At 44.2% G+C, this 16419-nt stretch overlaps 1 protein-coding gene across 1 annotated transcript; it reads right to left on the bottom strand.

Annotated features, from left to right (window-relative positions):
* Positions 1-285: 285 nt before the first annotated feature.
* scel (sciellin) lies at positions 286-16150 on the bottom strand. Its single transcript, XM_056289852.1, has 25 exons — positions 16005-16150; positions 13778-13825; positions 13352-13460; positions 11947-12009; positions 11679-11750; positions 11547-11582; positions 11389-11430; positions 8690-8734; positions 8458-8511; positions 8288-8368; positions 5254-5325; positions 5076-5141; positions 4911-4964; positions 4730-4771; positions 4572-4640; positions 4441-4485; positions 3978-4019; positions 3815-3883; positions 3656-3706; positions 3480-3530; positions 2576-2626; positions 2379-2441; positions 990-1098; positions 805-907; positions 286-702 (listed from the first exon to the last, which is right to left on the bottom strand). The coding sequence occupies exons 2-25, from the start codon at positions 13809-13811 to the stop codon at positions 686-688; spliced, it is 1440 nt and encodes a 479-aa protein (XP_056145827.1). The 5' UTR covers positions 13812-13825; positions 16005-16150; the 3' UTR covers positions 286-685.
* Positions 16151-16419: the final 269 nt, after the last annotated feature.

The raw sequence follows: 16419 nt of genomic DNA on the forward strand, positions 1-16419 counted from the left end.
GAGGAGGTTTATGGATGTGATGAGGGAGGACATACAGGTGGCTGGTGTGACAGAGGAAGATGCAGAAGACAGGAAGAATTCGAAACAGATGATCCGCTGTGCCGACCCCTAACGGGAGCAGCCGAAAGTAGTAGTAGTAGTAAATTCCCTATAGATTTACATATGGGTAGAATTTTTTATTCTACTGTGAGGGACAAACCAAGCCATTGGACTCCATCATGGGTCATCTGTCTTTGATGTAATGAGTGAGAGGTGTAAAGAAAGAGACAAGGCAAAAGTCTCCTGCTCATTTAATAGAGAAGATAATCCATCATGACTTCCTTTATTGCACATACAGCGAGCCCCCGGCCCTTCTCATTGCAATATCTGTACTGTAACATGCACCACTCCCATTAAGCTAAAGGTTTTATCAGAGTACATGAAAAGCTGTCATGATAAAGTTATTAAAGGGTAGAAAAGTGGACTTGACATGATTTAGGCTTTAATAGTTTAAGAAAACACTAGATTCAAACTTGAAACCATACATGTAAATCACAGAAGTTCTTCCAACCACCGAGATTAATGTGAGAATTAGCAGTTAGCAACATACATGTAAGAGAACCCATTTTACCAAAGTATTCTGATAGACAAAGACATAAGTCTTTCTCTTCCCTTAATCAGACTGTCTTCGTAGAAGATCTGGCATTCAGCGTCGCCATTTTTCTGAAAAGAAACGTTGTGCCATTTGGCGGTGAGACCACAATAAATAAAACTGATGTTTAATAGCGGTAATTTTGGACAACAAACTAAAGTCAGATAGTTTACCTCTGGTGATGTCGAAGCAGTTCTCACAGTGCACAGTGCGTCTGTAGATCCACATGCTGTCACCGGCCTTCAGGCTACCCAGGTTGGTGTTGCATACCTCACACTGCCAAACCAGACGGGTGTCAGCTTGCAGGTAGAAAGACCGTCATAATGACCTCACATGGGCTCATGGTGAATATTTTTACCTTAAAGCAGGAGGCGTGGCAGTTGATCTTCATGTCCTCCATGACCATCTTGGCCTCAGAGTTGAAGGGCTTTCGGCAGTGGGTGCACAGATCTTTCTCCAGCACCATCCTGCAGAAGCCAGTTGTGCATTAATGCATTAGCAGGTGTGAATCAATATCACAATACACTCACAGTCTGTCTTAAAGCTCCAATCCTGAAGATTTACATGCAATCAAATGTCCCTTTCGATACTTTCCATCTCTGGTTTACAAAAGACAACTAATCTACTTGCATTCAAATCATGAAAGCTTTTGTAGACGGCCATTTTAATGCTTATTGTCTGGTAGGACTTTCCTGGAAGAACATTCACACACCGAGGACGAAGCTCTGCTCAATGGGAGACCGGGCATTTCGCTCTGCCGCCCCCCATCTCTGGAACGCCCTCCTGGACTTCCTAAAGGCCCCCCCCCCGGCCTCCTTTAAAACAGGCCTTAAGACAATCTAGTCAGACAAGCTTTAATTTAACAGTAGCATTTTTGTTGTTGTCTGTTTTTGTTGTATTAACGCACAGACAAGCACTTTGAGATTGTCTGACGATGAAAGGTGCTATACAAATAAAATTTATTGTCATTCTTTAATGAAGTGCATAATGTAGTCTGTCCTTATCCAGGCAGCCAAACGAGGAGGAGTCGGGTATGTAGCGGTTAGTTGGAAAAAGAAGCTAAATTGTGTCTAACAAAAATATATATGGTAGAAAATTAAATGTTAAATTGCGTTAAATGCTATCATTTGATAGCACACATGAATTTTGAAGCAGTAATTTATTCACAGGGAAGCTATTGCTAACAAGATGCTAACTGTCGACATTATGACTAGCTAGCCAACAGAGAGGTCCAGCCGTAAGACAGCATTTGACTCAGAACAAAATCAGTAGGCGACTTAACCATACGTGAAACAGGTCTATTATTTGGGAGGATTTAGTTTTCCCAAAGGGGAAAATATATTGGTGATTTTGGCGTATGAACCATCTGCTATCTCCCAGCTAATTTTGTCTGACAAAGTGACGACATGGCTGGGCCATGAGTCAAGAGATAAAACAATCTTCAGGATTGTAGCTTTAACAACCAAGAGGCATTGTTACTATATGGCTTGATACATGTTTCAGGTTTAATTTCAGGTATATTTTTTGTACCTCTCAGGAGCTGAGTCCTGAGAGGACTTGATGGAGGATTTTGATAGGAGGTCACTGGTCCTGCTTTGGGGGTCAAAATGTCAATCAGCTACTTGAGTCGATAAAACTCTGATTTACTATGATACTACACTGTTATCAGCCACAATGATAATAATAATTATTTTTTTACTGACGTTAACTTCAACTATACTTAAACAGCTATAACTTCGTCTTGTACCTGCTGTCCTTGTTGGGTGTGGTGGTAGAGACAGTTGGACTGGTGACGCTGGTGTACTCGTAACTGCAAAGACCAGATGAATTCTGTTTAGTGTTAGCTTTCTAACCGTATGTGTACATATCTCAAAGCCTTTTTTCTACCAGTTATTTTATTTCTCTCTATTTCATGTAGGGGTTCTGCAGCGTCTCCTTCTCTACCTGGAGTCTGGTCGTCTGGAGAAGCTCCGGCGTGTGCTGGTGTAGTCGTCGCTGTGTGCAGAAAGACAGAGAGACATTTACAAGAAGACATCAGATATGTAAAATTTGGAGGAAGGAGTCAGAGTGTCTGGATGGTTGGTGGATTTAAAATAAGGGACTGAACTTCTGACATTTACGACCAAACAGCGCTCCTTTTTTCATGGTTTGCGCCCTACTTCATATTTAGACAATATATGTGTAACTGAAATTATTATCACATATTACTTATTCGTAGAATGTTCTCAATATGTATGCTGTATAATATGAACACAGTTAAATGTAAATAGTGAAGTCTAATAATAAGTCTTTAAATACTGAATGTGAATACTGTATACTGTAAACAGTGTTTAATATAAACACTGAATCATGTGAATATTCCGTAATATAAATACAGTATAATGCAGAGACTAATTTAAATACTGTATCATATAAATATTATATTATGTGTGTAATAATACAGACACTATTTCATATTTCCTAATATTTGGAAATGTGTCCTATTCCTCCTGTGCTGAAAGTTTTCTTATTGTTGGTAAATCATCAGTAACTTATTATAAACTCTTTCACACAGAGGTCCAGCTTTCAAATATTCATAGAACTCTTAATCTTACATTCATATTACTTTTGTTGTTTATATTCAACTCTCCTTCATGTTAGTATTTATCTTTTTAAATGTTGCGTTGCATTTTAAGGTCCCTGAGCAATGTGGCAGATCAAATTCCAGCTAACACGGAAACATAAAACTTGCAGTGTGAATAAATTTAAACCCATTCTGGTTCCTGCAGACTTTACGTGGTTCCAGATATTTTCTGGTGGGTTTGGGTCGACGCTTTCGGTATGAAAAGCTCTTTTTGTGTGGCTTCACCTGGTGATGGTACGGGGGGAGGTGGGAGATGACAGGGTCTGACCGTCCCTGCTAAATAAAGACAAAGATTAAAAACATGTCAGAAAGAAAAGTAAGCGCTGTGTTAAGAGAAGACCAGTGGACATTTGAGGACAAGTCATAAGAAACCGCATCCCGTGTTATCGGTCGACGCTCACCTTCCAGCTCTGTCCACAGTAACATCCTGGCTCTCCGTGAAGCTTCTTGTGCTGCAAGTTGCAGAAACGTCGAGTTTCAGTGTGGCGATTTGTGATGCTGGTTTGTTTGTGTGATGCAAGTTTGACTGAAATACATGACTATCCGCCGAGCGGCCTCACCTGGTAGGAGAGGAGAGGTCAGACCTGATGGATTTGGGCAGAAGGCTGTCATAAAGCTCATCCTCAGTTCTGTGAAGAAAACGGTATGACTAAATAGTATTAACTTTAAAACTGGAGATAAATCATGTTTGTGTGAAGGCCACAGAACAGGATTATATCTTACGTGGAGGAGGTCCTTGTCGGGGTGGTAGTCTTACTATCATCTCTGGATAGACAGGAAATAGTACTTTAGGATTACAGTATGTCTTTACGCATGCTCAATAATCCAGGGAAGAAAATCAAAGAAGGATGAATCAAGTCCAGGGATGGGCAACATGATCCAGATGGGGCTGGTGTGGGTGCAGGTCTTTGTTCCAATCAAGCAGTTACACACCTGAGTCTACAAATCAAGGTCCTTAGCAAAGACTATTGGTTGACTAATAGACTCAAGTGTGTAACTGCTTGGTTGGAACAAAGACCTGCACCCACGCCAGCCCCCTCTGGGTCATGTTGCCCATCCCTGAACACTCACTGAGACAGAAAACTTCTTCAGGATTACAATAGATAACGTCTGGCAGGTTTGTTGACTACCACAGATTTGTAATAAGAAGAGAGTAATGCGAATAATGAGCCAAATTAAAACTTACCCACTGCTGCTTGTAAAAACCTCTCTGCTGGTGACCCTCGTAGTGCTTTAAATGTAGAAATGTGGAGTTTTAGTTGGACTACTTTTGGGCTTTTTTTTATACACAAGAACAAACAGATTCAGCGACTTCACCTGACAGGAGAGGAGACGCTGGACCTTCCCGATTTAGGCCGAAAGGGGTCGTAAAGTTCCTTTTCAGCCCTGAAACAGAAAAGAGTCTTAGTATTAATAGTTGGTGGTGACTCTGCTGACGTTTAGTTTGTATTTTAGTGTCGGGGTGTATTTCTCACGTGGAGGAGGTTCTTGTAGTGGTGGTGGTTTTAATACCATCCCTGCGAATGAGAACACACATGGCACTTTCAGATGACGGACCCGAGACCACCGACAAAGTGTTTCTATTGTCTTTCTGCATGCTCATTAATCTGGATACGGTGATGTGTTTCTATGCTCTCTTTGGTGGATAAAACTCACCCATCAGTGTAGGACTTCACCGTGACGGTCTCCGTCTCAGGGACAGCGGTCTTGCTGTAACAGAACAAAGTTACTCAATGCCAAACAATCACCGATCAGTTAAAATCAAGTCTACGTTAAAAAAAAAAAACTTTTGAAGTTTGATTGATACAGGGTAAAAGTCACCTGTCTGTGATGGAGAAATCATCTTTAGACTTGGGGGTGAGTTTGTTATGAAGCTGCTCTTCAGCCCTGAGGAGTGAATTTTCCCCATCAGTTGTAGCATTTCTTGGTATATTATAAGTTAATTTAATGACAATATTCAAGCAAATATTATGGAGTTTATACTCAGGCTATATCTTACTCCTGTTTGCTTGTAACAGTTGTCTCAGTCACTTTAGTTGTCTTGGAAGGAGACAAGGGTGAGTATGGTGTCCTGTAGGAACAGATGTTATCATTGGTCAGCCAGTTTAACAAGTCATTTTGATCTCTTTCCTTTGTCACTACTGACAGTGACCCCCCCCTTTTTTTTTCTCCCCAGTTGTGCCCGGCCAACCACCCCACTTTTCGAGCCATCCCAGTCACTTCTCAACCACCCCTGCCGATCTGGAGAGGGTTGCAGACTACCACATGCCTCCTGCGATACGTGTGGAGTCACCAGCCGCTTCTTTTCACCTGACAGTGAGGAGTTTCACCAGGGGGACATAGCACGTGGGAGGATCCCGCTATTCCCCCCAGTTCCCCCTCCCCCCGAACAGGTGCCCTGACCAACCAGAGGAGGCGCTAGTGCAGCGAACAGGACACACACCCACATCTGGCTTCCCACCCAGCCGTATCTGTAGGGATGCCCGACTAAGCCGGAGGCAACATGGGGATTCGAACGGGTGATCCCCATGTTGGTAGGCAACAGAATAGACCGCTACACCACCTGGACGCCCCTTTGGCGGTGACTTATCTAAAAACCCTCATTCTGTCCTCCAGATACAACACACAAACTTTTAAAAGAATGACTTAAAAGTTTCCTCTCCACTCATGATGTCCCGTCCTGCAGAAGTCCAGTCAGTCCTGGAAAAACCGGACCTGGATTCTGATACCCTGCGTCATTTCAGACCAACTATTCAAGTTAGAGTTTTATCAAAAAGATTCGGAAAAAGATGACCTATCATTTATTTACAGTAATAACATATATACCAACCGGGTTTTACCGCAGAGCAAAGTTTTGTACTTAAACTAGTGAGTTTGCTGACATCTGTGATGTAAACATAGCAGGATAAACACTAATAACATTAATAATGGTTCTGTTTGATCTCAGCATTGACAGACAGACAGACAGACAGACAGACAGACAGACAGACAGACAGACAGACAGACAGACAGACAGACAGACAGACAGACAGACAGACAGACAGACAGTTACACCCCACCCTTAGGCGGTCCTATGGGGTGAGCAACACAACGCCACTGACCCAAATCAACCACAGGAAAAACACCTTTAATACAACCAAATCCATGGGATTAATTAACACAAAGACAAAGACACAAAGTGACAACATAACAGCAACACAAAATCCCAGGCTGAGAGGCAGCAAAACCAGTAGTCCCAACACCAGAAACCTCTCTGATAGGCAGAGGAGCTCTTAAGCACCTCATTAGGCAGTCAGATATAGCACACCTGGGTACAGCTGGAGAAGACAGGAGAGGAAACGTGACAAACAGCACAGGGAACACATACAGCCGTAACTCCGATCAACAGACAGAAGAATAGAATAGAATACACTTAAGTAGTCATTTTGTACATACATACAAGTGAAATTAATTCTCTGCATTTAGCTGTGTAGCTAGGAGCAGTGGGCAGCTGCAGCACCCGGGGACCAACTCCAGTTCTTCTTTCCATTGCCTTGCTCAGGGGCACAGACAGGAGTATTAACCGTATTAACCCTAACATGCATGTCTTTTTGATGGTAGGAGAAAACTAGAGCACCCACAGAAGACCCACGCAAACGTGGGGAGAACATGCAAACTCCACATAGAAAGGACCTGGGACGGCGTGGCGTTCGAACCCAGGGCCTTCTTGCTGTGAGGCAGCAGTGCTAGCCACTGGGCCACCGTGCCACCCTCGGACGGACAGACAGACAGACAGAGAGGCCAACAGACAGGTAGAGAGACAGGCCAACAGACAGCCAGACAGACCAACAGACAGACAGGCCAACAGACAGGCCAACAGACAGACAGACCAACGGACAGACTGACAGGCTACCAGACTGACTGACAGACAGACAAGCCAACAGACAGACAGAAGACCGACAGACAGAGAGAGAGAGAGAGAGAGACAAACAGACAGACAGACAGACAGACAGACAGACAGACAGACAGACAGACAGACAGACAGACAGACAGACAGACAGACAGACAGACAGACAGAAGGGCCAACAGACTGACAGGCCAACAAACAAACAGACAGGCCGACCGACTGACAGACAAAAGAAAAAACCACCTCAAGTAAGTGTTAAAATTATTTTGTGATATTTGGGATTTTTTTCCCCCGACATTTGCTGTTTCCATTCAGCCTTTTCCCATTCAAAACATAAATTTTTGCAAAAGTTGTGCGGATGGAAACCCACTATTGAGGGCCCTCACAAGTGGAAAACCTCCTCTATATTATTGTAGGGACTTGGGTTTAGGGTTAAGGTTAGGATTAGGATTAGGTTAGGGTAAGGGTTAAGGTTACACATGAAGTTCAGATGATCAGGGTTCGGGTTTAATGGGGAAGTGAATGAATGTAGTCAATAGGTATGTTTCCATGCAATTTTCAACCAATTTGAAGAAAACTTTTCTAAAATCATGAAAAATAATATGTGACTTGTCCATTCTTCAACTCCCATGACAAAGATGGACCAGGTGAGATGAAGAGACACATGATCATGGGACTCATCCTATACACATTTCATGTTTTAACAAAGCGAATGTGTTTCCATTGACCATTTAGCGCATGAACTCTTTTTGGACAAAAGAAAAAACCACCTCAAGTAAGTGTTTAAATTATTTTGTGATATTTGGGATTTTTTTCCCCCGACATTTGCTGTTTCCATTCAGCCTTTTCCCATTCAAAACATAAAATTTTGCAAAAGCTGTGCGGATGGAAACCCACTATTGAGGGCCCTCACAAGTGGAAAACCTCCTCTCCCAAACTCAGAGAGCTCACTTCAAATCATGGAGGTGGTAAAGAAGAGGAATGTGAGACCACAATAATCTTCTGTCTAAACAACACTTAACACATCACCTGATCTGTACCACAAATCTCCAAAGGCTAAAAGACCCTCTGGTCTTGAGTTTTGGCGTCATGTGGATGTGGTTGTTCTTATCTCGTCTTTTGACCTGAGCGCTGTGTTTTTATTTACCCCTTGCTGGAGCACTTGACATCAGAGAAGACCCTCTCGGTGAAGGTGTCAGTCTTGGTGGGGGTTTTAATCACCGGGGATCTGCAAACACAAAGAAACGGACAGAACAGATCAGACGCTGTTTGTGACCGGATGGTCAAACATGATGTCAGTACCGTCGCATCGGCTACCTGCTGACGCTCTGGGTGGTGGTGTTGGTCTCAGTGGTGGTGGTGGTGGTGACGCTGATGGAGGAGAGGTACAACGATGAAATTGATCGAGAATACAATAAATCATTGCTATTAATTATCAATCCATAACATTATCGATATAATGAAATACAGAGATAATACAATGTATTTGACAACACTGCTTCAGTGTAAATATATTTAGTATGAATTGTTGTTGGTGTCCTCATTCTACCTGCTCTTGGGTTCCTCTTTAACAGCAGTCTTGGGGGTGGTGGACCTGAGGTGACATTAGTACAGACATGTAAACACAACTATCCATATGCACATTTTGTTTACTGGTTTTTGTTGGGGGGAGGGGGGGTTTGGCTTTTCTCCCCCTTTTCTCACCAATTGTACTTGGCCAATTACCACACTCTTCCAAGTCGCCCCGGTCACTGCTCCACCCCCTCTGTTGATCCGGGGAGGGCTGCAGACTACCACATGCCTCCCCCAATACATGCGGAGTCGCCGACCGCTTCTTTTCACCTGACAGTGAGGAGTTTCACCAAGGGGACATAGCGCGTGGGAGGATCACGCTATTCCCTCCAGTCCCCCCCCTGAACAGGTGCCCTAACCGACGAGAGGAAGCGCTAGTGCAGCGACCAGGACACACACCCACATCTGGCTTCCCACCTGCGGACACAGCCAACTGTGTCCAAAGGGACGCCTGACCAAGCCGGAGGCAACACAGGGATTCAAACCAGTGATCCCTGTGTTGTTACTGGTTTTTGTATAACTGAAGATTGGACTGCATTAGCATTTTAGATACATACATATTTCAAGAAGAGGGAGGAACACAGGGTGACATAAAAGAATGGAGGAAAGTGCACGTAGGTGGACTACATCTTATGTAGAAGGTACGATCTGAAAGGGATTGGAGACTGCAAGGTGGTGACAGGGGAGAACGCAGCTAGGCAGCATCGAATCATGGCCTGTAGGATGACTTTGGAAACCAAGAAGAGGAAGTGATTGAAGGCAGACCCAAGGATCAAATGGTGGAAGTTGAAGAAGGAAGAAGAAGGAAGACTGTTGTGTGGAGTTCAGGGAGGAGTTAAAACAGACTCTGGGTGGTAGTGAAGAGTTGCCGTATGGCTGGGCAAGCACTGCAGAAATAGTGAGGGAGACAGCTAGGAAGGTACTTGGTGTGTCATCAGGACAGAGGAAGGAAGACAAGGAGACTTGGTGGTGGAGTGAGGAAGTACAGCAAAGTATACAGAGGAAGAGGTTGGCAAAGGAAAAGATGTATGGTGAGTTGTATGAAAGGTTGGACACTAAGGGAGAATAAAGGGACTTGTACCAATTGGCTAGACAGAGGGACCAAGCTGGGAAGGATGTGCAGCAGGTAAGTGCGATCAAGGATAGAGATGGAAATGTGCTGACAAATGAGGATAGTGTGCTGAGAAGGTGGAAGGGGTACTTTGAGGGGCTGATGAATGAAGAAAATGGGGGAGAGAAAAGGTTGGGTGATGTGGGGATAGTGAATCAGGAAGTGCAATGGATTAGCAAGGAGGAAGTGAGGGCAGCTATGACGAGAATGAAGAATGGAAAGGCAGTTGGTCCTGATGACATACCTACATATGGAGGCATGGAGATGTTTAGGAGAGATGGCAGTGGAGTTTTTAACTAGATTGTTTAACACAATCTTGGAAAGTGAGAGGATGCCTGAGGAGTGGAGAAGAAGTATACTGGTACCGATTTTCAAGAACAAGGGTGATGTGCAGAGCTGTAGCAACTACAGAGGTATAAAGTGGATCAGCCATAGCTGAGGGAAGTGTGACAGTGGTGAGGTGTGCGGTTGGAATGACAGATGGTTTCAAGGTGGAGGTGGGATTACATCAAGGATCGGCTCTGAGCCCTTTCTTGTTTGCAATAGTGATGGACAGGTTGACAGATGAGATCAGGCAGGAGTTTCCATAGACTATGATGTTCGCGGATGACATTGTGATCTGTCATGAGAGCAGGGAGCAGGTTGAGGAAAGCTTGGAGAGGTGGAAGTGTGCACTGGAGAGAAGAGGAATGAAAGTCAGTAGGAATAAGACGGAATAAATATGCGTGAATGAGAGGGAGGACAGTGGAATGGTGGGGAGGCAAGGAGTGGAGGTGACGAAGGGGTATGAGTTTAAATACTTGGGGTCAACTGTCCAAAGTAATGGGGGGTGCAGAAGAGAAGTGAAGAAGAGAGTGCAGGCAGGGTGGAGTGGGTGGAGGAGAAGAGTGTCAGGAGTGATTTGCGACTGAAGAGTACCAGCAAGCATTAAAGGGAAGGTTTACAAGATGGTTGTGAGACCAGCTATGTTAGTATATGGTTTGGAGACAGTGGCACTGATGAAAAGACAGGAGGTGGGGCTGGAGGTGGCAGAGCTGAAGATACTAAGATTTTCATTTTCATTGGGAGTGACGAAGAAGGACAGGATTAGAAACAAGTATATTAGAGGGACTGCTCAAGTTGGACAGTTGGGAGACAAAGCAAGAGAGGCAAGATTGAAATGGCTTGGTCATGTGTGGAGAAGAGATGCTAAGTATATTGGAAGAAGGATGCTGAATATGGAGCTGCCAGGGAAGAGGAAAAGAGGAAGGCCAAAGAGGAGGTTTATGAATGTGGTTAGGGAGGACATACAGGTGGCTGGTGTGGCAGAGGAAGATGCAGAAGACAGGAAGAGATGGAAACGGATGATCCTCTGTGGCGCCCCCTAACAGGAGCAGCCAAAAGTAGTAGTAGTAGTAGTAGTAGTAGTAGTAGAGTTTTAGATACATCTTGGGACGATCTGATTTCAGTGATGATGATGATGATTGTGATGACGTACTTCACCATAGAGAAGAAACGAAGATTAGTTGGACATATGAAAACCAGTTAGGCGCCTTACTGTGGACATGGTCGTTTTCAGACTTTACCTTCTGGTGTAGGAGGTGGTCCTCTGGCTGGACGGGAGGGTGCTGTCGGTAGAAATGCTTAATAATCAGACTGAGGTAAATCATAATTGGCCCATCTGGTTCAAATGAACCGAACAGAGAAAAGGGCTTCATGTGTGCTGAGCAGAAAGCAAACTAACCTGCTTTTATTCAGTTCGTCCTGACTGGTACTGAATCTGCAACCAGGAAACACAACATGGTCACACATACCTCACAACAGGACATGTGAGTAAAGCTGCTAGCTTAGCTTGCTGTTGTGTGCATGCTGGTACCTCTTGGTGAGTGCCTGCACCGAGGTGAAGCTGCTGGTAGTTTTGCGGCTCTTAGTCGTCTCAGGCTCGGTACTATGAGCCGACAAACAATTTTAAAAGAGAAGGATTCAGCTGACCAAAGTCTTTAACTTGAATCAAAGGCATAATGACTCGAAAAATCCCTGTTTTACACCCAACCAGAACTGCAAATAACAATTTACAATCTAATTCTAAAGTGAGGTAATTATTTAAAGTATGTTTTTTTAAGTTGAAATTAAAAAAAATTTACCTCTTGAGATTTTCATTGGGCCTGTAGCCACTCAAAACACTTTTTCCAAAGTTTGGATCTCGGCTGAGGAGAGGAAAAGACAATGAAAAGGATTTAGCGCCGTAGTTTCCATGACATATGTGAACGGACACTTCATTCTATAATGTCAATTATTTGTTAAATACATATATTATGTGCAACTGCTGTATACTGTGTTGGGTTTTTTTTTTCATGTAAAACATATTGCATTGAATTTCTATGTGTGAAATGTGCTGTACATCCATTCCATCCATCCATTATCCAAACTGCTTATCCTGCTCTCAGGGTCGCGGGGATGCTGGAGCCTATCCCAGCAGTCATTGGGCAGCAGGCAGGGAGACACCCTGGACAGGCTACCAGTCCATTACAGGGCCCACACACACGCACACGCACGCACGCACACACACACACACACACACACACACACACACACACACACACACACACACACACACACACTTTCACACCTAGGGGCAATTTAGTACGGCCGATTCACCTTACCTACATGTCTTTGGACTGGGAGGAAACCGGAGCACCCGGAGGAAACCCACACAGACACGGGGAGAACATGCAAACTCCACACAGAGGACAACCTGGGACGACCCCCAAGGTTGGACTGCCCTGGGGCTCGAACCCAGGACCTTCTTGCTGTGAGGCGACTGCACTAACCACTGTGCCACCATGCCACCATCAGAGAATGCAGAATATCAATAATAATATCAATACTAATAATGATAATAATAATAATAATAATAAAGATGATCTACTACAGCAAATAGGATGAGACATTTTGATCAAAGTACCAGTTTTGTAACCTCATCAGGTAAGTAAATTGGGTAGGCAGTAATAATCATCCATAAACTACTCGGCCAGCACAATAGAGAAGTCATAGAAAATGGACAATCATGGACACAGTCAGAGACACTGGTGGGGGGGGGGGGTTGTTGTTTAAAGAACAGGTTTATGACTCCTGTTCAGTAGTCCCACAATAAGCTGAGTCCAGCGGTGGTCCCGTGTCCAAAATCCACCAAATGAAGCTGGTGAACAGAATATCACGACCGAAACACCAGATGGCAAAAACCACAAAAACAATATCCAGGTTGTAAAAACAAACAAACAAAAACACAAAAAACAACAACAAAAAAAGACAGAATTTTGTTTTCAAAACATAACAAAAGGAAGGAACCTTCTGATCAGTGCCCCCTACTGTACAGTACAATGTGCTGTACAATAAAGTCTTAATCGATGGGTTGATTGAGTGTGATAAAAGCTATGATTTGAGATACGAATTGCAAAATACAAGACGTGCCCCAACAATTCTAACTGCGTGCGCGCGTGCCCCGCGCGCGCGCGTGTAATCGCCCCCGTGTTGATTTCTGTGACTTACTCAACGGGCTCGTCCTCATCAGAGTCTCTCTTGATCCAGCTGTTGTCTTTTAGCACGGAACTTTTTTTCCTTCTGTCCTCAATTGCCTGGCTGGGACTGCTGCTCTTGGCTGCAGGTCAAAGACAGTCACGGTTGCAGTCAGACAAAAGACAGTGGGACTCGAACAACGACCTTGAGTTTCCCAGCACGAGGAATAAATAGCACAGTCCTGACAGTGACAAATGCACGCGTGGAAAAAGTCTCTATGCCGCGTGTGTCCAGCAGGTGGACTTTGCACTTACAGTGAACACTGGACTGGAGAAAGAAACCAGCTGAATGGCTGAAAGAATGCCAGTGTAAACATGGAGCGGACTCTCGGTATTTGGAAGACAATACGCTACAGGCAAGGCCACGCTGACGTGACACTGAATAACTTTAAATACTCACAAGCGTAAGACCTTCTTGCGGCAGGGAAAGACATTTTTTCGTTTTCACCTGAAGTGGAGAAAAAAAGAGCAGAAAAACAGAAAACTTATTATGGCATACGGCCACCCATCAATCCCACGTCAACCACCCGCCGAGCCCATATTAACCACTAGGGGGCGGTGTTGGCTGCAGCAAATAGACGACGGTGTTTTGTTTTTTTTTGTCGTTGTTGACTAGCAGTTTCAGGATTATGAAACCCAGAGAACAGTAAACATAAAGAAAATTCCAGTTTATGTATTGCAAGATTATTAACTTATGTGAGATTTGTAATTACATCACAATCAAACAGAGAAGAGGGAAAGATAAAATTGAAAATAAAAGAAGAAAAAAAACAGTTAAAATTAAAAAAATGCAACATAAGAAAAGATTAAGAAAAGATTAACTGTCGGATGGATTGTCAAAGACACTTATATAAATGATTTAGAACTATTTAACATTTCTTATTCTTTAGTAATTGAAGAGATTTGAAAGGCCAGTTTCAGTGTGTGTGTGTGTGGGGGGGGTGTTGGGGGGGGGATGTGTGGCATGCACATTCATCATATCATCATATGAGGTGGATTTGCGTGTTATCTATTGTCCCGTTCTGCGCAAACAACTCAAATTATTTGGCGTCATTACACACAAACACGCACAGCCTGCAGACTCCTCAGCAACACGCCTTGTCCATTCTGTCAGCGCTCCAACGACGACATGTCAGTGACTAAATCCTAAACTTGTTTGTCTTGATCTGCCCACATGTGAGAAGACACACCCGCCCTGCGCAGCACACCTTCCCCAAACACCCCTTTGACAGCATACCATCTACCATTTATGACGAGGACCGGCCCCCCTCCCCCCTCCTCTGCCTCCGTGCACGCGTAGCATGCCGGACACTTCCTCGTATCAGCAACTTCATGACGCCTATCAGCGGTCCGCCAGGCGTCAGTCACGCAGGTGATGGACGGCTTAAGCGCCACGTTTCTGCAACGTCAGCATTTTTTTGCCAAGGGCAGTGCCCGTGTCGCCTGTCGCAATGGCCGAGACGTTACGCTCAGAAACAGCCGGATGACAGAAGTCAGATAAGAAAAGTCCAAAGTACTCCATCTTTAAAATGACGCCTTGCCCACGTATATGAGCGCTTATGACTGTTGGATGACGTCGGATTTTCAGGTACGCGATGGGTGACTGACTGGTGGCGCCTCCGTCTCTCCTTCTCCGTTTCCTGGCCTCCTCAATAAACCCTAAGCTGCTGAGGAGGAGCGGAGGGCCCTTTCTTTTGAAGAGAAAGATGTCATACAAGCTAAAAACTACTAAGCGGGGGAGTCCAGTTTTGAGTCTAGCAACAGAGCTGCCCCATCATAATAATCACATTTCACTGTCTCATAACGCTGCAGTAAATCCAGAGGGAGTAGTCATAATCGCTTTTATTAAAACGAGTAGGCTATTAAAATCAAGATCATTCGCCATTCATGCCCTCGGCAATAAACATTACCAACAAGCCATAAACCCGTCCACATTGGCGTGGGTCCTCCTTGCACTTAACTCTTAATTTCACACAGGTTTTAACTTTTTTAGTTTGTCTTTACTGCAAACGGTGTTGCTTCCCCCTCATTTTTCCACGGTTTATACTGTCTACCTCACAGCACAGTTTCCGTCCACGTAATAATGAATTTATGTGATTCGGAAAAATTCACAAGTCCTCAAGAATACGCAGACGAGGTTAAAAAAAAGAAATTTTTTTTGCATCAGATCGCATCAAAGTCTGAGATTTGGACAGAGGGTTGATTGAAAACAACGTCCAAAACTATCTTAAGTGTTTGCGTTTTGTACCGTGAGTCCATCGGCTCCACAAAAGTAACGCTGAAATAGATGACATAAGATAGAGGTAATAGATAAGAGTGTCCTGTGTCTCCTGTCTTGGGTGATTAAGTATATTAACGGGGCATGCATTATGTTCCTTTACAGTACATTCAAATAAAAGAACATTCCTAACTAACATAACCACGCGTTAGTTATCAATTACACACAGTAAGTTATCACGTCGATATTGCTCTTACATTCTGTGTGTGCAGACACACTCATGCCGAGCAACTCAGTCACACAAAGGTCTCTGACACCGAATCGTCCACCGAGATGTGAAGCAAAATATCTGCAAATATGACTATGGGGGGTTTGGAGAAGAGGCCGCTTGTCAGGCTGCGGTACATACCTGTGCTGGAGTGTCCAGGAGTTGTAAGACAGGTGAAAAGTGTGAGGAGAGAGAGGAGAGGACAGAGACAGCTCAGGCGTTGGCACCCGTCTGTTTTTCTCCCCCGTGTGAGATCACACCCTCCTCCTCCACTTTTGACCTTAAGGGAGGAGATTCCAAGGCCACCATAAGGTGTGGCCTCCAACAACAATCAAAGAACGGTGGACTCCTTTCTCTCTCTCTCTCTCTCTCTCTCTCTCTCTCTCTCTCTCTCTCTCTCTCTCTCTCTCTCTCTCTATTTGTCAGCTTGTCACTGTGTGGGTGACTCTGCCGTGCTTTCAGCTTGAAAGAGCATGGAATTAGGTGGGGTGCTGAAGGACTTGTCAGTCAACATAGCGTCAGGAAAGGCAAAACAATGGCTGTGGAGAATCCACAA

This window comes from Lampris incognitus, chromosome 11, assembly GCF_029633865.1.
Source record: "Lampris incognitus isolate fLamInc1 chromosome 11, fLamInc1.hap2, whole genome shotgun sequence".
NCBI lineage: Eukaryota > Metazoa > Chordata > Actinopteri > Lampriformes > Lampridae > Lampris > Lampris incognitus.